We start from the raw sequence: 23591 nt of genomic DNA on the forward strand, positions 1-23591 counted from the left end.
GTCACAGCCAAACAATGAATACAGGAGGAGGAGGAGCACAGGAGGAGGAGAGGCGGAGTTACAGCACATTCCTGTTAAATCAGCGAGTAATGATGTCACGTTCAGAAAAAGGGGGAAAAACAAACAAATGAGCAACGAGTAGAGAGGAATAAAAAGCCAGGAATAGATCAATAAACCTGATTTTATCTAATCACACTCAGATCCTCTAAAGAAACATGAACCTGTCAAAGTCTTATGGTGTAACACCAAAGTAGACAGAAACACAGCTTATGATTTCTTAAGACACACCCAAGCTGAACTAAAACACACGTCAAGCTGAAGAAATTGGAGAATTTTAAGACAAATCTGGTAGAGAAGTGATTAGAAAACCAGGAGAGCTGCTGCTGAAAGGAAAGGCAGCTGAAAGATTCAGTAGTAGAAAAAAAGGGAGTAGCAGCTAAAACTTCCCCAACCTCCCTCTGAGCATCCCAAACACTGACTCACACACACACACATTCATGCGGTTCAGTGAGGAGAAACAATAACTCACAGTCAAGTGTTAAATGTGACTCAGTGACACTCAGAGTCTGGAAGCTGCACACTTTGTTGCTGCAAGTGGGCTAAGAGGCTATTAGGTGACCAAGAAGGGAACAAAGACCTTTTTCTACCACACAACCTGGAGCTCCACAAAGCAACCTAAACACATCCAGGCCAAACCCAAAAATATGTCCCACAGCTGACTTTACAGCAGATAATCATTCCTCAAACTGACCCAGAGACAGAAGTGTTACAACACCTGGACTAAACTGCGACGTTTCCTATAAAGCCCACATCACACCAACTCCATAAATGCAACAATAACAAAGCAGCTTCAGACGATTTCATGCTTTTTAAGTATTGTTCTTTTAATTTCTTCAAAGCTAAAATCTTGTTTTCCATTTTAATCACAAGAACAACAAGACCTTGTCATGGTCTGAATGAGGAGGTGTGTGTACTAGGGAATCATGTGTAGCTATGTTCAAAAGCTGTAACACAGGTAAACATGTGACCCTTGAAACATTTGGCACTTCATTTAAAAGCAACAACTGAAACAATTCATTAGAAAAATCACTGAAATCTAAGGAGTAAAGGAGACGTATGTATTTTACTGTGACTCAAAATTGGGAAAAACTACAAGTCATTACAAATCTCATAGTCTATTTTTGTCGGCCTTATCTTTAGGCAAGCAGCTATTATTTACAGGGTAAAGGTTTGTCACTTCTCTGAGTCAGAGGAACAAAAATCCAACCTCCTCTCCACCGTTTCCTCCCACCTTTATTTTTTTTTGTGAAGCTTTTTGCCTTCAATCAATTCACAGCAACTTATCACCAGAGGGTACGTTCCACTTAATTCCAGGAAAAAGAGACAACATTAGTGTTTTGTTATTCCCAATAAAAAAATGTTAAAACGCATAATATTTGCAAACTAGGTCAATATTAGAGGCTGATAAACAATAACAATCAGTTAGGATTAGCATCTATGTTCTAATGGCTGATAAAGCACAGGACAGGTCCAAGATGGGTGGATTATTGGCCAGTATCCACACAGACAAACTGAAATGTAATTAATAACCATGTGTTTGGTTTTAATGACTTAAGTTTCTGTCAGACACAGAAAGCTATATCTCCTAAAATATCTTTCTTGCAAAAATATAAGAAAAGGAGTCAAGATCGAACTATGAAATCAGCTGCAAAGAAATGAGCTGTAAAGACGAGAGTGATCTGGTAAGGTTATTCTCTTGTGTGTGGGTCAAAGTGTATCACAGACCTCATTAAGTCCTTGAGAAAAGTACCAACATGTGCAAAAACCAAGATCTACATTGCAGTTCAATGTAATAAAGTCAAAGATGTGTTATATTAGAATATGAATCCACAATCTAAGTGTTCCTCTCTAAAATGTCCACACTGTGCATGAATTCACTCTTGCATAACAATAATGTGAAGTGGACAGAGCAGATGAGAACTAAAGCAGGTAGCTGAACTTACGTTGTTGAGCTCGTTCGGATTGCCGTACAGAGGATGGTATTTCCTGTATTTGCCCTGACGATATTTGCTGCTGATGAAGTGCTGTCGCTCTTCGTTGCTGCTTGAAGGTGTTAAAGCTTCACTTGGTGGAACATTAGCTGCCCAGAAACTGTTCACCCGGTTGTTCCCCAGCTTCAGGAATACCTGGGCCAAATTGTACGTTTTAACGTTAATGTGTTTTATTTAATTTTCCTCCATTTCATGTCAATCTCCATCAGGGTTTGTCGCAAATTTATAATACCAAAAGCAACATGTTCAGACTTTCTCCTCAACCACATTTTGTTTACCTGAATGAGCTCCTCTGTCCACACATTTTTGTCCATCTTCAGACTTCGTACTTTTGAGATACTTTGACCGAGTCCTCTGTGCTGTCCTGAAACACCCACACATAAAATAATCTAACATAGTTTGTAAGAACTAAAAAAGATAAACAAATTTATGTGAAATTCAGCAGAAACTAACGCATCACTTCTAATGCTCCCCCACAAACCTGCACAGGATTTGCAGATCACCACACACAAGTTGACAGATGCCCAATCCGGCTTGAGAGCGCCGCAGTCCGCACAAAAACTGTTGCTAGGCTCCTCCCAGATCTGCTTGACCACCTCGCTGTTGGACAGAGCCTCACTAATGGCCTCCCTCATGGCAGCCACCCATTGCTCTCTCACCTGCTCTGACTCTGCTATGAAACTGAGGGAATAAACAAGAGATAATGGTGACAAGACTGGCTCTCATAGTTGCTTGTGTGTGTGTGTGTGTGCGTGTGCGTGTGCGTGTGTGTGTGTGTGTGTGTGTGTGTGTGTGTGTGTGTGTGTGTGTGTGTGTGAGCATGTTCTGCCCTCCGCCAATAACACGGTCAGACCAAAACCAACCATCGAACCATCCGGTTGTCAATTTTGCAGTACTGCCATACTTCCCTGGGTCCTCGATTCATTACACACTCACACATTTTTCAACAGAACACCACTGGTGTGAGAGGTTCTATGCTCAATAATATCAGAGAAGGGGAAACAGTCGGCTGCTACCATTTCAACTTTAGGACAAACTACCAGAGTCCCAAAAAGAAATACATAATTTGACGTCATGGACAAAAAAAAAGATGTCTGGACCTAGAAAACAGCGACTGGTATTTGGTGCTCTCTTTTCTAGCAATGGGGTTTCTGGTTCTGGTAGTTGCAGAACCGGGGAAGATATCCGAGGGGAGGGGGGAATGTTCCATGACTGCATTTGCATTTAAAACCTAACTTGTTCTATAGATTTGTTACAGCAGCTTTAACTGGAGACTCTCTCCTGGTGACTGCTGGAGTTAGACACCAGCTCCCTGTGACCCTACTAGCTACGTGTACATGCGCCAAATTACCCCTATCCAATTCAAATCTTCTAATCTGTTTACACGGACACTAACGGAAAGGACCCAATCATGCCGTGAGTATACAAACACCAAGCACTCAATCAGGTTAAATAGGTTGAACATGCAGAGTTGTCTTTCCTGAAAAATAAATAGTAAACAAACGCCTTCTTGTCCAGACGTCTTTCCCTTGCATCTTATTTTCTTATTCTCTAGCTTTGTCCATTGACTTACATTATAGACCACTTCTGTTTACCTCCTGTCATGTTTTCAACTTGTCCTGAGGGTCTGCAAAAACGGAAAGACTGCATGCTGAAGTGGCACACATGCGCATTGGGCATTATTTTACTCCTACAATCCGAATGAGTGCGTACATGGGCGTCAATCGAAATGATGATCGAACAAAACCACCTCTCGCAATCTGAGTGAAATTTCTTTCCATTCGAGCTGTATTAGATATTAGATCCGAATATTCCGGTTGACATGTTTACGTGAAGAATTTTTGATCTGATTGGGCATTCATTCCAATTATTTGTGCCCATGTAAACGTAGCTACTGTGGATTAAGCTGTTAAGATGATGAGCGAGTGAAAGAGTTTCAGACCCAAAAAACAAAAAACAACAAAAATTAAACCTGCCTGTGTCATCTAAAAGATAAAAAGTCACATTTCAATGCTGTTCTTGTCTGAAGCACACACTGGGTTATGAGTATTCACAATTATTTGTAGCTAAACATGAAGGGCATGAAGTTTAGACTCTTGTGCAAATTCAGCACATAACAAAATATAAACAACACGCAACCTGGGATTTATACATTTATAGCACACACACACACACACACACTCCTCAAACATAAAAGCTTTTTCACAGTTCCCCATCCTGCCAGGCTGAGCTCTCACGCTGCAGTCTCACAGTCTCTCTCACAGTCTCTCTCTCTCTCTCTCTCTCACAGTCTCTCACTCACTCACTCACTCACTCACTCACTCACTCACTCACTCACTCACTCACTCACTCACTCACACACACACACAAAGCTTCTTGCATTCTTGACAAAAACCCAGTTGAGTACTATGTGGACAGATGAGGGCAGAATGCCGGCTAAACAGCCAATGATCTCATTTCTGTAAGAGACCTAGACTAACTGAGATTCTCTCTTACAGTAAAGAATTATTGCATCTAATGAACACAGTTTTGAAAAAATAAGAACCAGATACCTAAACAGTGGTATAGCTTGTAAAATATCAAGAAACCTAAAAGATCCTATTTTCAAAAGTCAAAATGTTGCAGCCTAGAAATTTTAAAACAATGCAGAGGGCCTACTTCAGAGAAAATATTTCTTTTGTCCCATTTCGGTTACTGCACAGGTTAAAAACGACTATCTGTTGTGGTTTTAGATATAAGTGACTTGTTCTAAGGTAACGAAAATACAACAATTTTTTTTCAAGTGACAATTTGTGTTAAACAAAAAACATCAGGTGATGGCAGGGCATCTGATTACTGCATTTTTCTACCAGAGTAAATTTAAATACCTGAAAACACGGTAAGGGGTGGTGAGATCAAAGCTCCGACGATCTGTTCCTTTGATGTTTCCAACATTCATGTCAATAGATGTGATCCCCACTCCAATACGATAATCCTGAAAGCAAAGAGAGCTGAAAATGACTGACACAAATATTATTTATTCATCCATGACTAACACTTCAGCTTAGTAAAAGAAGTGTGGAACATAGGGCTGGGCAATAAATCGCTAATTTATCGTTATCAAACTTTCTGGCTCTTATCGAGATAATTTTTCCCATGTCAATAAATTCGATAAAAAACATAAAGATGTATTGGCAACATTCATGTCCCTTTAAGAGGCTGTACCACCTTGAATCAAGTAAAAATGTGACTCAATGTGATACACGTGACAGCCCCATCTAGTGGACAACTTTTGTTTCTGTGCATACCTGTAGTTATCGTCCATTTATCGTTATCGAGGTGAAATCTTTAATACATTGTGATGTTTGGGCCATATTGCCCAGCCCTAGTGGAACACCAAGATTCTTCTTCTTCACAGTGTGTTGTGACATTATATCATAGGTGAAGTCTGCACACAGCTCTGAGTATTCTTACATCTATGTTTTTGTAGAGGAAAACTTTGTCTGAGGCAACAATTGTGTAAAGTTTGGAGCGCGGTCCTCTGAGCTCTAAATATCCCTGAAAATTGGGGTTGGAGATGGAATAAAGAGTCGCAATGCTTTGTCGCTGGCGCCCCCTGGTGCACTCTAGCAGTGTTGTCACCCAGTCATTTCTTTCACCTGCAAACAGAAATACATGTTTATATTTTTTATTGTGTGTGTGTGTGTGTGTGTGTGTGTGTGTGTGTGTGTGTGTGTGTGTGTGTGTGTGTGTGTGTGTGTGTGTGTGTGTGTGTGTGTGTGTGTGTGTGTGTGTGTGTGTGTGTGTGTCTAAATAGAACCTTCATTTTCAGCCTTGAAGGTGAAGGTCCGGTTGCTAGTGATGACCTCAAACTTCAGGTCTCCCACACTGCTCACGTTAGTGATGAAGGCTGTTGAGATGATCCCCTTGGAGTAAACATCCTACAACACAACTAAAGTTTTATAAAACAGCTCCACAGTCTGTCTAATGCTTAATGATGTAGAGTTTACTGTTACCTTGTCACTGTCAAAGTATCTGAGATAGTCATTGTCCAGCTTAACCCATCGTCTCTGGTAACGAACACTGTGCAACAAGATCAACACAACAAAACCAACATGTTTTCAAGGTGCAATATGTAAGAATAAAGTAAGAATCATATCCTGTGGTCACATTTGGTTCATGCAGTCCATTTTCCTAAGCAAAAAAAATCCCTCTCTCACTGCTGTTCCATAAGTTCATGTTGTTTCCAGTTATGTATCAGCACCAGAAGATTCTAGATAACAAGCAAAGATAGAAGTTTATAAATACATTGTCATATCTGGTGTTAAACTCTTGGGTGTTTTACGGAAGGCAGCACTTACTACACTTATGGTAACATTTCTCCAGCATTGGAGGAAGTGCGGTTGTTACCGTCTTGTTGTTATAGTCCTGAACGACTCATTAAAAGAAGTAAAACAATATCGAGTTGTTGGTAATTGAAAAAGTAGACCGAGATATTTTAGAGCCGACTATTTGCTTCTAATTCACCATTAGCATTGTTAGCTCAACATTAGACTCTAGCCTTCTTCATCCAATATTCACTAACCCCAACCCTAACCCTATAGAGTAAAACAAAAGGATGGCGTGGCTTCTAATGGGTACAAGAAATAACGTCTGAGTCGCTCCTGTTTGTTGGCTTCGTTTCTTTAAAAAGTCTGGAGCTTTTTGTTTGCCAATGTTGAATTACAAATGCTGGTGCTGCATAGTTAGTCGGAGACATGGCAACCTCACTAACTCACAGATTGTAAACAGTGACTATGACCCTCTTTATTATTTTTTTAAAGGAGAAAACTGGCAACCCTCCTGCCAGCTGAGATGGACTTCTGTTTCTATATAACCTTCCTCTAACATAATTGAGACATTATGCTGTTTTGTGATTATTTCACTGTAGAATTCTTACATTTTTAACATAAAACAGATGCAAGAAAGGTGACTTCTGTGCCGTATTTTAACCCAATTATTGTCATTCCAATTTTTAAAAAGTATAATGCATTTTAAGTCTATAAATATTTATTTATTCAAATTTATTTTTTACGGAACCCAAGCTTGTGTGTTTGCATGTGTGTGTGTGTGTGTTGTTAAATACCCCTGGGGAGGATTCTTTTCCAGCCATCCCATCTTGATGACAGTAGACAGCAGTGAGCTGTCTTCTTTGACGCCTCCAGACTCTCTACTAATGTGTGGCAGGTGGAAGCTGCCATTTGGGGAGCTGCAGAGCCCATCCTCCCAGGTTCTGGATTTTTGGATGCACAAAAAAAGCTATTTGTCACATACATGCTTTAAGAAGCATGTATACTGTATAAGTAACTTTAGTGTGAACTGCTGAGTGTCTGCTAAATCTTCTCATAAGTGAATGGGCTTGAACTAATAGAAGCCAGGCTAAACTGGCAAACAAAATATCTTGGTCACCATTTTGGCCATCTGTACAACACTCTCCTGCAACGTCCACCATGGGGGACCCAAGTGATCAGTATCTGGTTGTGTAGTATGATGCAGTTTTTACAAGTACGAGTATAAAGAAACATGCAGGGTATCGGGCCAATATCGTAACAAATTTTAGACTATGTACAAAAGCAGAGTGGGAAGAAAAAAAGATCAATTCACTGCTTCCAAAGGAATAAAAAAACATTAGTAAGTGCAAGCTCCTTTACAAAAGCAGAAGTTTCAACAGTAAATTTAGAGAAGCTATTGCTGCTACCCACCAGTGTCAGATGGGTTATAATGTAATTTATAAAGAATGTGGAGAAACTGTATTTGAGAAAAGGATTGCCATGCTTGTTAGACCTTGTTAACTAAAGACGTCCTTCACTCGTGTTTTAAATAAATTTGCAGTAGAAATTACTGCCTTGTGGGCTGCGCAGTGGCACAGTGGTTAGAGTTGTTGCCTTGCAGCAAGAAGGTCCTGGGTTCGCTTCCTGCTCTGCATGGAGTTTGCATGTTCTCCCTGTGCATGCGTGGGTTCTCTCCGGGTACTCCGGCTTCCCCCCACAGTCCAAAAACATGACTGTTAGGTTAATTGGTCTGTCCAAATTGTCCTTAGGTGTGTGTGTGTGTGTGCATGATTGTTTGTCCTGTGTGTCTCTGTGTTGCCCTGCGATGGGACTGGCTCTTTGTCCAGGGTGTACCCCACCTGATTGCCCATTGACCGCTGGACATAGGCACCAGCCCCCCCGCGACCCTACATGGACAAGCGGGTTCAGACAATGGAAATGGATGGATGGATGGATGGATGGATGAATGCCTTGTAAGCCGTACTCTGGTGAGCCTGTTTCAGCACAGAGAATTCAGCCAGAGGAGAAAGTAGCTTCAGACGGCAGGATTTGGACCTCTCGCCTCATATTGGTTAATAGCAACATGGCTCTACTTGCAACGTGGAGGTTTTATCTCCACAAACAGCACAAGCTTTAAGGAGTTCTGCCGTGTGGTGAAATTGCTAATGCTAATGGCTCTACTTGTCAAGATGATTCTCTGCTGTGTCCTGGATGCTAAACTAGCCTTCCCCGTCATGAGTCAAGATGGGTGAGTCCATGAATGTTAAGTAAAAGTGACGTAGGCATTTCTGCATCTATTTTCTATACAAATCTAAAGCAGGAAATAGGTGTAGGATGCAATATTCACATTCAGCCTGAATGTTAAACTCTGACTGATCATTTTCAAAAATAATAAATAGAAAAACATACCCATATCACTCTATAGACCTCAGTTACCTCATTAAATATGAAAGCTCCCATCTAACACTAGTAGAAAAAGCCTGAACAAGTATGTTTTTTGAAAGCGCAGCCCCAAGAAAAATACATATTCTTACAAAACACAAAAAGGCTTCATGGTTTCAACTGACATAAACAAACTGAAAGACTTAAAGAACAACCTTTAGAAAAATGAGTTGTAAGAGGAGATGTTTGGCCACAAAGTAAACTGAGCACAGCATATCAACAAAACCATCTCACACCAACAGTTGAGCAATGACGGGGGGGCTGGTGATCTCTTTTTGCAGCCATTGGAACTGGATAGCTTAAACCTATTCAATCCATTCTCACAGAGCTTGCTTTTTAAGATTAAACAAAAAACACAATATCCTCTGTTCCTCTTCAGTAACACACACATACTATAGAGCCATGGCTCAGTGCTGATACACAGCTAGCTGGCAGTGGGCAGAGTGATGTTCTGCTTGTTCCACATTTCAAATAAACACACCCATTCAACTCAAACGCCTTCATCAAACCAAAAGTCAATATCAGACACATCAGGAAAGACAGACAACAACAGATAAAAGTGCTGCAGGTGAAAATTACTTTTAATGTATTAATGATAATGGAGCTTTTTACTACCATCAAACAAACAGGGTGCAACTTTTATTTCTTCACAAGACATGGGTGCTTAAAAATGAACACAACAGGACTCACTCATAGTCATCCAACAGTCCATCGTCACTAAAAAGAGAATTGGAACGTGCTTTTCGTTGACCAGGCACTCTCAGGGTCATCTATCGGAAGACACAGACCGTCAGTCACATTACCCAGAAACACACAACATCACAACATCAAGTGTCTACGGCCACCTCATCTGCCATGGTCCTTTGATTAACACTGGCGAAAAACAAGTCTGAATCTTCGTAGTCATCAGAATTTTCATCGATTGAACTTGAATCTGTGAAAACAAAGGTTGTGTAAAGTAAGTAGTTAGTTTAACATTTTCATGAATGTCAGAAGTGACATTTCAGTTCTCAACAGGAAACAAACGATCACATTTTTAAACCAACCAAACTAAAACACACTGTGATCACAAATTCATCACCATTGTTTGGAAAACCTGAAATATTGCTACTCTAGCCAAGCAACTGAACAGGTTTCCAACATAGAAAAAAATCAAGGCATTTTAAAATATATTTGGCAGCAACAACTAGTTCTATTCTAGTCTTTTTACAAGTCATTCACTCTGTCTTATCACAGTGAGCACTATTCTAGGAAACGCTGAAATACCTGCTGGGTGCGAGATCTACCAAAACACACCAAATCTATTTGTATAGCACATTTAAAAACAGCGTGCCAGCTGGCCACCTTCATACACATAGCGTGCATGTTTAACAGTCATAGGAATAAAAACAGATAAAACATAAGCTCTAAAATCGTTAATAAAATGAAGATGCAGCATAAAAGAGTGCTCATCGGTCAAAAGCTTGATGAAAGAAATAGATCTTTAAGTTAGATTAGACCAATATGGATCTGTGATAGTTAATAACACTGCTACTGTCAGAGTCTTTTATTTTACTAACACTGTTAACATAACATGCAAACATATGGATGGTTAAAGATGTTAAAGATGGTTTTAACAAGATAAACAAAGCACTTCTTACCAGACTACTTTACCAAAAGTGTAATCCAGTCAAATAAGAAACACTGATGACTATTTATTTTACAAAAGGCATTAGGCTGCCATTAAACAAATAATGTGTCTCTTATTGAAAGTTTACTGACTATTTTGATATTTGCTATAATACAAAGTAGACAGACCAGTTCACAGATTTTAAATAGGCTCGGCTCTGTAATCTCTTTTGGCTTAAACTAAAATGTTCTCACGCTAAAACTGTGGGATGTCTTTATTTTGATTGGCTCCCAGTCAGTGAGGTTCGGTTATATATTTGCTTTGGGAAGCTGTTCAAGTCCCACCTACATTCAAACTCTGACAGAGAAAATATGAAGAGATAAAGAAGTGTAACAAAAAATGACAAACAACCTATACCTGGAGGGCTAATTCTGTTTCAAAAGGGGTTTTATGTTGGTATCTGACCTCAAGGACTAATATTAAATGAGTGTTTTATCCATTTAAAAAATGTGTTTCTGGGCACAAGTTAAAAATTGTTCCTCTTACCCACCGTAGACTGATTCCAGAATGATCTCTGTTTGGAGAAACAGAGCTGCTATTATCATGGGATTGGAGCTGCTTTATGACAGCAGCAACTCACTATGGTAAATGGTAAATGGTAAATGGCCTGTATTTGATATAGCGCCTTCTAGAGTCCTGGAACCCCCCAAGGTGCTTTACAACACAATCAGTCATTCATCCATTCACACACACATTCACACACTGGTGGGGATGAGCTACAATGTAGCCACAGCTGCCCTGGGGCGCACTGACAGAGGCGAGGCTGCCGAGCACTGGCGCCACCGGTCCCTCCGACCACCACCAGCAGGCAACGTGGGTTAAGTGTCTTGCCCAAGGACACAACGAAAGCGACAGACTGAGCGGGGCTCGAACCTGCAACCTTCCGATTACGGGGCGAGACATTGTTCCCATGTGCTTATTACAAGCAAATTTCCAAAACAAAGATAAACCCTGAGAGCATAAGATAAATGTCAAATGCAGTGCAGAGTTTTTACCTGACAACGGCACAACACTAGCTGCGTTTACATGAGCCAAATTTCCTCAATCCGATTGAAATCTTGGTTGATCGGAATTTCTGAATCTCTGTTCACATGGACACGAACTGAAATGATCCGATTATGCCGTGCGTACATATGCACCAAGCATTAATTCGATTAAATAGGTTGAGCATGCGCAGAGCTGCCTTTCCCGAAAGAAAAATTGTAAGCAAACGCCATGAAATGAAATGAAAAATGTAAAAACAGAAATAACTATTCTTCCCTGCTTTCCTGATCGATTTACTCAATTTAATATTTTTATTTAGCTCATAGAAGTTACGTTTTCTTCAGTTAATAACTGCAGCTATATGCTTTGCTGCATTTTATTGATTAAAATAAGGGAGGGTTATGTCTCTGCCTCTTGATCAGCTGGTCCGTGGGTCTGAAGTGACAGCTGTGCTGTTGCGCTGTGGCACAGAGCGGGGGTGGGGGATGGGGGTTAGACTCATGTTTTATTACTGAGCTCTGTTGTGGCTTATTATTAATAACATGTGACAATCAGCTGAAACTGTTGAGAAAAATCTGTTGAAACAAAATAACAGAAGATGTTCAGAAAGTTTAGAAGCCTGTGTTCATCATCTCAGCATCCCAGGTCATCTGCGTTAACGTGCTTTTAACACGGACTTTACTGTCGTCCAGATTATTTAACCGAGGACGTTTTCCTACCCAACATCCTCCAATCAGGTCTGTGAAACCCATATTATCCTGTGTTCTTTACAAGCGCGTCTCCATCACCTGCTGCAGAAGCTGCTGCGCTCATAGCTGACAGAAACGGGGATCCGTGCGCTGCAACCCCTGCAAAAAACCTGCGTATTTCCAGCACAGATTTGAACATGTTTGTCGAATGATTTGTGCAATAATCAGATTTTTATTTACTTCCACAAAATGCAAGTTCTAAATTAAATATTACTGAAACGGGGACGGCTTGTCGTCGGATTTAAAAGCCGCCACTCGTTAATTACGCCGTCATTTTTGAAGTCAGGCAGTCCAAATGACAGCGGAGAGGCCCGCCCGCTGTTGCACACATGCGCAGTGGGCATTATTTTACCCCAACAATCCGAATGGCTGTGTACATGCACGTCAATCGTAATGATGAACGGAATAAACCACCTCTCTCAATCGGATTGAAATTTCAATCCGATCGGGCCTAATCGGATCATAATATTCCGATTGACATGTTTACATGCAGAATTTTCGATCTGATTGGGCATTCAATCCAATTAAATATGTGCATGTAAATGTGGCTACTGATAGTTTTAGGCAGAAAATTTAAATTTTAACTAAAATCCACTAAAGTGCAAAACTATTGACTACACGTGCCTGCAGCACGATTAGACACGCATTTATACAGTTTATCAGAAGAATAAGTTGATTTGGGGGTGACTTGCTCTTTAAGTCACCAACTGTTTCCCAACATCAACCAGGAAATAGCAAAATAGCACAGATCAAAATAAATCCATCCAGTTTTACCGAACACGATGAAACTCACTTAATGTGTAAATGTGTTTTAAAGGTTTTTAAAGGTTGTCAGCTTGTTCTCTACTTTCTAGACAAGTATTCATCTGTGTCCCGTTTCATTTCTGTAATTATCAAAATGTGTAAACAGAAATGTAACTTTCACTTTGATGCTCCAGATATAAAGAAAATGCTCTTTATGTATGTAAGAGTCATGGTTTCTGCATAAATGTTCCTGAGTCTACTCACGTTGAGCCTGTAGGACCGTCCTTGGAACAGCTGGTTTTGTGTCCAGGTGGAATGACTGTCCGTGGTTTACTTGCACAGTCCTGCGAGGTCGGACCTGTGGAGTTTTCTGTTTCAACTCATCTGCTTCTGTCCTGGCTCCGGATGGGCTGAAGGACAAAGGCATACAGGACAGGTCAACAGAAGAGCGTACAGGAGAAGATGAGTCCTTGAACACCATGGTGGGCTCAGACCGAAATCCACGCAGAAAGCCGATTCTACGCATCCTCTGCTTTGATGTTTTCCTTTAGACACCGCCCCTCCCTTTAGTCAAAATGATTGCGACGACTGCATTTTAGAGGTGTCTTTGAGTAAGTTAGAAATAAATCTAGCACTGTAAACCTAACATAACTCCTGAACAACAAGAACAAAAGATCCCGACATACACCGTGACTCCACACTGCTGCTCTGGAGCAAAGGTGTTTTTAGTTGTAAACACACTCCTCCGAGAGAGAAACCTGTGTTCCTGCACTCGCTCTCGTCAGTCAGGTTTGTCTTCATTACTTTAGGTTTAAGCGGCAAGTTCAAACCTGCTTATGAAATAAGACAATGTATGTAAATAAAGTCAAATTCTGCATCGCCTGTCAAAACATACACAGGCGCACACGAAGGGACTAAATACCATACTCTTTGTGTCATGATTTCCAACTGTTTGCCTTAATGTCAAAGTTAGTTTGTTCAATTTGCTGCTAATTTTAGAAGGTGAGTGTAATAAGGTCATGCAAGCCAAACAGCAGTAGAAGCCTTTTTTAAAAAGTTGTTTTCTTATGAAATTTTTTAGCCAAACATTTCTCAAAGAACCGTTAGTTTTAATCAGATTGCTCAGCAGATTCTCTACTCAAATTTTTCACAAAAGTTTTAGTTTTAGTCTCTCCAGTCCTATTATCTGTGTCTGTGAATCTTCAAAATAAAATGTAAAAACACAAAACAGGTATAAAACAGATTTTCTATGAAAGATGTGCATGTTTACATTCACTACACTGTATGGTATGTCACTGCAGTGTGCTGTGGGAGCCAAACTAGTAAGTATGACAATAGTGTCATCAGCAAAGCACCATGAGGAAAATGGGAACCATGCATGTAGGGACAACTTGTTCAACTTTTCTGCATCCCACAAAATTACAGAGGGTGGAACCAAAAATCTAAAACAACCACAGATATCTATCCATTGACCTGGAGGTGAAGGAGTGAGCAGTTTGAAAATCTTGTGGGTGACGGTGGCAGAGGACCTATCCTAGGGAAGTCATATTGCCTCAGCTGTGGGGAAAGCCCAACGACACCTCTATAAGCAGTTTCCCATCTGGGCCAGCACGGACCCGCATGGGTGGTGTTGGTCCAGCTCCCGCACCAGTAGGGTTTGTTCACACACACTTCTCAGGAAAGAGAAAATGTCAGAGAACCTGGGCAGGGCAAAGGTCCATGGTCTCTTCCTTAAACAAAGGTGGCCGTGAGCGTGTGTGTGTGTGTGTGCTCCTCACAGCAGTAAGGGAGAGAGCTGCTGCAGCTTCAGTCAGAGGTGACTTTTACTTCTCAGCATCCAGAATGATAATTGTGCAAGCGGGAAGCCCCTACTGGTTGATTCTGTCAGTCACAGGCTCCTCCTAACAGTAGGTGTGTATTTGAGCCAGCAAATCAGTCATAGTGGGCATTATGGCCCGGGCCAGCCCTGAGCGGACCACCAGCGGATAAGGGCCAAAAAAGCGCATGGTAGGATAGGGTTATAGTACCAGGCCACCCAGGTATGAAAACAACATGCAATGTGGGCCGGGCCAAGCGGTGCCAAAAACCCCTATATATTCCCAAACCTCTGATGGTGCATTTTTACAACTGTAAACCTGTAATGGAGACCAGGGATTCCATTCATTATGATTTATGTTATGTTTCTGATTGAGTTACAGACAAAAGGTTTTGTTATTGAAGTTATTTATTTTGTGTTGGACATTTGTAACAGATTCTTTAGAATCAGAGGGACTGGCCACCCTTCCTGTGTAAAGAGGAAATGTTGGTTAAATGTCAATTTGTGTTTAAGTTAATCTCCAAAGTTTCACTCACCTTTCTGGTATTGTCTCCTCAGCAGGGCGGGGCAGCAAAGGTAAGTTTGTGTCCCAGGTGCTGCTTTTAAGCTGCTGGAGCATACCACTTAAATAAGGAGGGGTGATTCTTGGAGGAGTTATGTGAAACAGAGTTTCTTTTGTTTGATTGAACTTGGATTTATTTAGTATGATTTGTACTTATGTAAATAATGTTTGGTACCATTTATTATTTTGGTGGTTGGGTTCTGTAAATACATTATTTATTTGATTACCCCTCTTCTTGGTTTCTTCCAATCAGTCAGTTATAAAAGGCAGTGAGCGTTGGTGTAAGGTTGATGTCTGTGTTGGTGACAAAATATGTTGCAATAAAGCCACCTCAACCTGATTTATTTGTTTGCCTCTCCTTCAAACCACGTGCCGCCGCCGGTCAAAACTGACAAAACCCCATCTGTACAACTGTTAACTCGCACTGATGTCATAATGGCTAAATGGTTATATCATGCTATGCAATGTTGTTGCTCCAGAGATAATTTCATTGATTTTGTGACAATGACCATAAATCTCTGATTAATCAGAGGTACAGCAGCAATATTTAACATGAGGGAGGAGAAGGTGTTTTATTACATCAACATGAATCCTCTTCAAGTGACACCAAAATGATGTCATGAATTAAATGTTATAGTAGATTGCTTATTTTAATTAAATACATTCATTATTAAACAGACCCTGCAATTATTCATGTTTATTAAAACTTACATAGCAACACATTTGCTGCTTATTGATGAAAAGATTTGTCTTGGTGATCTTGCTTCTCGCAGCAACCCCAGTTAGGAATCTTGTGGGCCATTCCCATCTGTACCGGGTCGGCCTGGGCCGGGTAGCGTAGGTTGTTTACATATCTGGGTGGCCTGGCATTTTTCCGGGCCAACCAAGGCTCATTTTCAGCCCTCTTCTCGAGGGGGTCTGCTTCAGGCCGACCAGGGCCAACACACCCACTGCTGACAGCAAATTAACACCTTCCATTAGAGCAAGCCTCTGATTGGTGGGTAGAATCAGCCCACATGGGCTTAAGACAAGGATGTGTGGAATCAACCGGGCCAGGCTGGGGCCGACTGGGGCTAACCGGCCCGGGCCGACCCGGTACAGATGAGAATGGCCCATTGGTGTGACCTTTGGCCCAGCTCTCACCCTGGATTCTCATGTCAGTTCTCTTGTTCGCTCTTCCTTCTTCCATCCCAGGAACATTGCTAAGCTGAGTCCCATTCTGTCTCGCTCTGAACTTGAGACAGTTCTCCACACCTTCATCTCCTCATGCTTAGACTACTGTATCTCTCTTTTCACGTGTCTGAGCAGAACCTCCCTGAACCGTCTACAGGTGGTTCAGAATGCCTGTGCTCGGCTTCTGACCAAGTCCTCCAAACACACCCACATCACCCCGCTTCTCCTCCAGCTTCACTGGCTGCCAGTCAACTTCAGGGTTCATTTCAAGATCCTGGTTCTGGTCTATAGGGCCTTACATGGACAAGCACCATCTTACATTGGTGATCTTCTTAGTCCCTACACACCCAGCAGGTCCCTGAGGTCCAGTGATCAAAGCCTACTGGTTGTGCAGCACCAGGCTAAAGACCAAAGGTGACAGAGCATCTGCTGCTGTGGCCCCCAGACTCTGGAACTCTCTCCCTTTGAGCCTGAGATCAGTGGTCTCCTTTAAAAAGCAGCCAAAGACTCACCTGTTCAGGCTGCTTTGTGTGCCCTCCTGTTCATCCTCTTCTTCCTCACTAGTGTAACGTGAGGAAATATGGGTTTTCTGTCACAATGGTGGTGTTGGGCTCAGCTGTGTCAAAGCTGGGTCGCTGAGAACTTTCACCCACAGATTAAGACCTGAACGCCAGCGAGTCTGGGAGGAAACCATAACATCTGCCACCTGCAGTCTACCAGAAGATGTGTTTACATGAGTTGTACCCAGACCAAGTCAAAACATAAAGTTTAAACTTCTTTTTCTTGATTTTAATGTTAAAGTAACCATTATCATTTTGCTCATTATAAATGTGATTAATCAAATGAATGACTATTTAGCTTTGGGGTAATTATAATGGTTTAATGAATCCATTCTTAAATAATGTTGAGAATGTTTGTTACTGACCTTCACACACACTCAAGCACAAACATTCACACACATCCACACACACCTGCTCACAGTAAACTCCAGACACATTTGATGACGCACGTTTGCTTTGAGAAGAGAAAGGTTTTTGGTAAGTTTTCAGTCTTATGATTCAGTTCATGTTGGGCCACGAGAGAGAGAGGACTTGTGAACAACCGCTAACGGGGAACGGAGCCCATGGGCTCAATCCCCCCCCCCCCTTCTCTCACGCTGTTTCTGCCACGCCAGGCAGAATAGCTGAATCGCAACTTCTAACGCAGACTCACTACCGAGTCTTTTGATTTCTGAGTGAATTAACTTAAGAAAGCGCGTCGACAAAACGCTTTACCATCAACGTGTACCGAGGACAACTCTGGACCGGGTCGCAGCGCATCTTTGTCTTCTCTGCCAGCCAAGGTGTCCTGGATGAAACATCCTAAGGTGACGCCCCGGATCCGAAAGAGGGTCCAAAAGAATTCGGTGAGACAGAACACGGTGTTTAGCGTTTTGATGCATCTTTTCCACTAAACCTAAGTTTATTCAAACCATCACTTTTCACTCAGACACCTGGTTCTTCCTGAAGCAAAATCAGATGCACTCACGCATACATCTCATCTCATATCACTCTCACAATCACAACATTCTCAATCTTCATAAATTCACCAGAAGGTCTATTTGAGCAAGAACAGCATATAAACTGTTAAAAGATTGTCCCACAAAGTTACTAATGTTGATTGTATTTCCTGTTTGTCAATTTCAAAATCATTAGTTTAATTTGAAGAATTAAAACTTTTAAACGTCAAACTGGTTTCCTCATTGAACTGAAACACAGACACTCAGATATTATCGGCAGTTTATGGATGAAAACAACCTTTGAGTCTTCTGAACAATATAAAATTTGGTGATTGATTTATTAAAATTAATATTCCGAATTAATACGTAGCATGGTTTCTCTTTCATAAAAGAGCATAAATTCATAACGCTACACTAGCTTCTTTTCATGATAAATGACCCACACTTCTATAGTGCCTTTCAGAATGAGAGGACACCAAAGCGCTTATCCTGAGCCGTGGAATCGAACCTTCCAATTACTAGACAACCCGCTCTACCTCCTGAGCTACTGCTGCCCCATAATGGTGTTTCTATCAATTATGTTCCAATCAATTATGTATTTATTCCAATTTTTAATATTATCTTCTTCAATTATTTTTTATATTTTGATTGTTCTTGTGAAGCAACTTGTGATTTTTATCTTGAGAGGCGCACTACGAAGATATCCTTCATACTCTCCTAACACTCCATGTTCTGTTTCCAGTGTCACTCATGCATGCAAATGGTCACAGATGATTAAAAATCCCTAAACTGTGAGATCAGTTGATTTGCACAATCATTCTATTTAGATGCTAGTGGGAAAGTCATGAGTTTCTGAGTGTATCCAGCATTGTGAAAGTTCCTCTTTATTACTGTGTGAATTTCCTTCTTACAACGCTAACAATATTTTTTAACACTTTACAGTTAAGTGATGAGAAAATGTTCCATAACATCAGAATCCTTTTAAACCGATGTTAAAAGATTTAAAACAGAACAGAGCAGGTTTAGTGTTTCCCAGTAGTTGTAATGTTCCAATATTACATGACACAGGAAAACCAACCTCTCAGACCCACTACCTAAATAATACAGCCAGATTTTTCTGTGAGCTAATTCTATTTGTACATGCAGGGAGGTTCCAGCACAAGGCAGACATTTACGTATACCCCAGTTATTTTAGCTTTAAGCTCTACAATCTAAACATGCAAGCTGTTCTATTCAGAATTAAACCATGAAACGACTCAAATCCGACAATGACGGGAAACTGCCCAAAGTTTCCCCTTTTTCTCAGAGGAAGAGTGCTGAGAGGGGTTAGCTGGTTATATTTACCTATTCTAAACAACAATGACGGTAAACTAAAGAGACAATGACTGTCCGCTCTGTAAATGCTTTTCAGACACATCAAAATAATCAAGTAACAAACCCTGAAACACTCTTTCAAAATGGTGCTGACCAGCATTTTAAATCAGCAAGTGTGTTGCTTTGTGACCTTTGGTGTTGAACACAAGCTAAATGCAGTCCTTTGAGTGACACCAGATCAAACCGCTAGTAGCTCTACTCTTCCATACCTTGTCTGAAACTAGAGTTTAGAGCTGCTGTGTACAGATTTAAAGCATTTAAAGTAAAAATGTATTTACTTTTTAGCCTTGTTTAGCTTAAAAGTAAACCAGAACCAGATTGAAAAATCCACAAGATGCTAATAATATCAGCAGTTCAATTAACACGTAAAGTCCTGCTCCAGAACAGGACAGGAAACAGCAGTGTCACCAAGTAAAACCCTGAATCTCCATAGCCAGTCAAGGTAAAACTAACTCAAGGGAATACTACGCAAGTCTGTTTCTCAGCTATTTTCTGAAATTGGTGTAGCAACAGCCACAACACAGCACAGCAAGAAAGGTCAGTGTTGTGAACACAAACCCAAAAACAGTGAGACGGGGGAGGAAAAGAACTAAACTCCATGCTAATGGTAAAGACAGAACAGAGACCTTCAGGAAGATGATGTGTATAAACGCTACCTGTCACAACATGTTCAGATGAAGTCCTCTTCCATGATGACACAAACTTAAATACACACACACATTCACGCACACATCAAACAGTAGGAGGAAATGACTCAAGACCCAGAAAAAGGGAGGAGGCTAAAAGGCACAATGAAAAGGAAACAAGAAAAGTGGTCAGAAAGAGTGCGTGAATGTGCTCGGATTGAAGCTACAATAAGCTCTAGGGTGGTTCCTGACAGCAATGTGCTATTGTCGAGTTATAATGCTCACTCTGCCTTTAAGTGAGAACCCACAACAGCTAACGAGGAGAGGTTTGCCTGATGTGTGTTGTTCTGCATAGTGACTTCCTCATGCTCTCTAAAACTAGTTTCCCTGTTAGACACAGAGAACCTGAACTTGTACAAGAAGTGCCCCACAGCCCAGGGCTAGGCACAGGTTTCCCCTTACCGGTGAGGTGACAAAACAGAAAGCATGCAGAAACAAGAGAGTTCCAATGTAGTGTGTGCAATCTCCACAAACTGTTTCACAGTTAAACAAGCATGAGCTAACTGAAAAAGCTGCATTTCCCCCCATAAGAGCAGTGTTATTTTTCTGTTAGTTAAACACACACAATGCACTATACTAAAAATTAATCACATGAGTTGCAACTTTCTCAGTGCAAGTATTTTAACTGTCAAAGGAGAGAGGAGGTATCCAGTAAGCTGTACATTTATTTTGGGTGCAGCAGCACAAACAGTAAAAGCAAATGTGTACTTTCAGCAAGTCCTGCTCACATTTATTTAAAACTAGCCAGTGAGCTTTGAGCCAACACACTAATTCAGTAAGCTTGACTCTTTCAATAACAGGAAGTGTCCATTTTTACTTTCAGGAAGTGTTTCAATTTGTTCAGTAACATTTTAGACTGTCTCAACTTAGACTGGTCAACAGAAGATGTGCTTCCCACTTCAACCAGCAGAGGACAGTGCAGATCAATGATAGAGCAAAGACATCTCCAAATTTATTTTATTCATCAAATATCTCCGCCTGACTATTGGCTGACAATGTTGAAGTGAGTACCGACCAACCTTCCCCTGGGAATAAAAGAACAAAGGACAGAGGGTCTGCCCGGACCACAACTAACGACGGTGCGGACCCAGCAGATCCAGATTCAACCCTAACCCTTCAATCATTTCCATTTTCTTTGTCATCACTTGTAAATCGGAAAACAGGCTTGAGTCATTCTGTAGTTTCACAACAGTAATGTCAGTAAAAAATGTAGTCTTTCCCCTAAATCCACAAACACAGTCATCATTTATTGTACTTGTGCGCAGTTCTATAAATACCAACAACACTTTCACCTTAGTTCTGTTTTCAATTAATGCTTGAACACACGTGTTTGAGAAAACATAATCTAAGGCTAACAGTGACAGTAACAGAGTGCTACATTGGCCATATCCTCACCTGAGATTTCTAGAAGGCGGCACATGATTTCGCTGTGGTAGAGGTGGTGGGGCTTTACTTCCTATTCCCACTTTGGGAGGAATCGGTGGGATATGCTTTTCTTCAACAGGAGATTTTACCGGGATGATGGGAGAGGCTTTTTTGACTTCATCACTGCTTTGCGGCTGTGTCGGTGGATAAATGGCTAATGTTTGTGGCCTTCTTTGGGTAGGGTTGATGTTAGTAGAGGAGAAGGCTGACTCTGTTGCGGAAGGGGTGCTGGTACAGGTGGAACAAGGAGATGAAGATCTGCATGGTAAAGGTGGGAGTAAGATAGTGTGCTCTGCTCTTGTGGAACCAGAGTGCTGTGTGGGCAGTGAGGGGCTTTGGGAGGAGGTGAAGCACAGGGGTGGGCAGTTGTGGGTGACTCGTGGGGGAACAGGCGGTAAGGAGGAATCAGATGATGGAAATACAGAAGGGCAATCGACCGATGTACCAGCACGAAACTTAGTCCTCTGTCTTGCTACAGGCTTGTCTTTTTCTTTGTCCACTCCAAAAATCCTGTTCTCCTCTTTTCGCTCAGACGGGGTTAAGTGTCGTTTTCCAGGAACAGGCTTTGGGTCTCCTCCTTTGGTACTTTTCCCTTGCTTTGTGGACACATGTCTTTCCTTTGGGACTGGTTTACCTTTTTCCCTGGGAGTAGGTATCCTTGTTTTTCCATCTTTTGTTCCTGCATCCAGTTTTTCTGCCAGAGAAACAGGGCTCTCTTTATGAATGACCTCAGTGTGACCTTTCTGCTCCAGTGTCTCATTGTGGTTACCATCCATCCTGCTGAGACTGGAAAGGATGCGTTTCTGGTGACCTGGAGGGGTGATGCCAATCCGGTCCAGCTGATCTGGCGTGAGGTTCAGACACTGCATGAGCGTTTCCAGCCCTGCGCTCTGAAACGCCTCGGTGTACTGCTCTAAATGAAGCACAAACAACCAGTCCGACACATTTGTACTGGGTTCAGAGTGAGACATGGTGGATTTGTAGGCGAGTGAAGCATATGTGAGCATCAACATGCCATGAGTTCACTTCCACAGGGAGAAGGTAAACTGTAGGATCTCTCAGGTCATGGCAGGCCCGTCTATGGACAAAACAAAACATATTGTATTGATTTAACAAAGTAACTGGAATAATGAACACATTTTAAAATATGGAAAATATTTTAAACAATGAAGGTATGCTTAATAAGGTAGACAGAGCAAATATCAGGGAGTGTGCGCACGTCTGGTAAGTGAATGACACAACAGAGAGGATTCACATTTGTCATCAAAGAAAGCAACACTCAACAGAGACAAAACTACACAAGATGTTCTCTACCCGTCTCCTCTTTCTGTCCTCTGGCTCATGTTTCAAACAAATCAAAAGATCAGCATCTTCCATGACAGGGCAGATCTGAGTGTGTAGATAAGAAACAACACAGCTGCAAAGGCTGAACTGCAGGACATTTCCAACTGTGAGATGTGACATGAGAGGAAAAAATGTTGATAAAAGATTCTATAAGGAGCCTAAGTCAAGAATGAAAAAATGAATACAAGTCAACGGGGCTAAAACTCGATTTTCTAGTTCCGCTTGTTATGTGCCATGGATTTCACATATGATGTCCGAGAATTTTAAAGAAGCTATTTGATACCAAAAACTCACTTATTTTCTAATGGGGGGAAACGCTATTTTAGGTTTTGTGTGAAAATAAGTTCAGTACTATAAACGCGCTTCACAAAAGTTACATCATCAAACCAGACAGAGTAAACAGAGGGAAAATGGCTGTAAGTTTAGCAAACTTCACATCCTTCCCACAGGAGGAAAGAACCACCATAAATCTGGCCATTTGGCAAGTAGCAGCTACACAAGGGGAGAGGAGATTATGTGGTGACGTTACATATGCAACGTGCCAATGGAGTCATGCTAATTACGAACTTTTACAAGCTGATAAATCTCAAAGTACGTGACTGGCGTGGTCGAAACACCCATTATTACTTTTCATTTAAATTGCAGTACAACATATGTGCGATCCAGGCCGTAAGGCAAAGCAGGTTAGAAAATAGCTCTTTTAGCCACATTGACTTGCATTCATTTTTTCGTTCTTAAGAGGACCCATGAGTCAACTGGAAAGGGAGGAGACTTAGGCTCCCTAT

The 23591-nt window shown here is 41.3% G+C and overlaps 1 protein-coding gene across 2 annotated transcripts in view; it reads right to left on the bottom strand.

Moving 5' to 3' along the window:
• LOC107397333 (arf-GAP with Rho-GAP domain, ANK repeat and PH domain-containing protein 1) overlaps positions 1-23591 on the bottom strand; it is a 46440-nt gene that overhangs the window by 21560 nt on the left and 1289 nt on the right. The window contains exons 2-13 of one of the 2 annotated variants that reach the window (XM_054742758.2): positions 21433-22540; positions 13193-13338; positions 9628-9716; positions 9473-9552; positions 7156-7302; positions 6047-6113; positions 5851-5971; positions 5505-5689; positions 4919-5025; positions 2533-2732; positions 2330-2415; positions 2004-2186 (exon numbers count right to left, since the gene is read on the bottom strand). In XM_054742758.2, the coding sequence (XP_054598733.1) occupies positions 2004-2186; positions 2330-2415; positions 2533-2732; positions 4919-5025; positions 5505-5689; positions 5851-5971; positions 6047-6113; positions 7156-7302; positions 9473-9552; positions 9628-9716; positions 13193-13338; positions 21433-22475 (2454 nt within the window). In that variant the 5' untranslated portion in view covers positions 22476-22540. Of the gene's footprint in view, positions 1-2003; positions 2187-2329; positions 2416-2532; positions 2733-4918; positions 5026-5504; positions 5690-5850; positions 5972-6046; positions 6114-7155; positions 7303-9472; positions 9553-9627; positions 9717-13192; positions 13339-15280; positions 15551-21432; positions 22541-23591 lie in introns of those variants that run through there. The other variant, XM_054742760.2, reaches the window with a different exon arrangement.

The sequence above is a fragment of the Nothobranchius furzeri genome, chromosome 13, assembly GCF_043380555.1.
Source record: "Nothobranchius furzeri strain GRZ-AD chromosome 13, NfurGRZ-RIMD1, whole genome shotgun sequence".
Classification (NCBI taxonomy): Eukaryota; Metazoa; Chordata; class Actinopteri; order Cyprinodontiformes; family Nothobranchiidae; genus Nothobranchius; species Nothobranchius furzeri.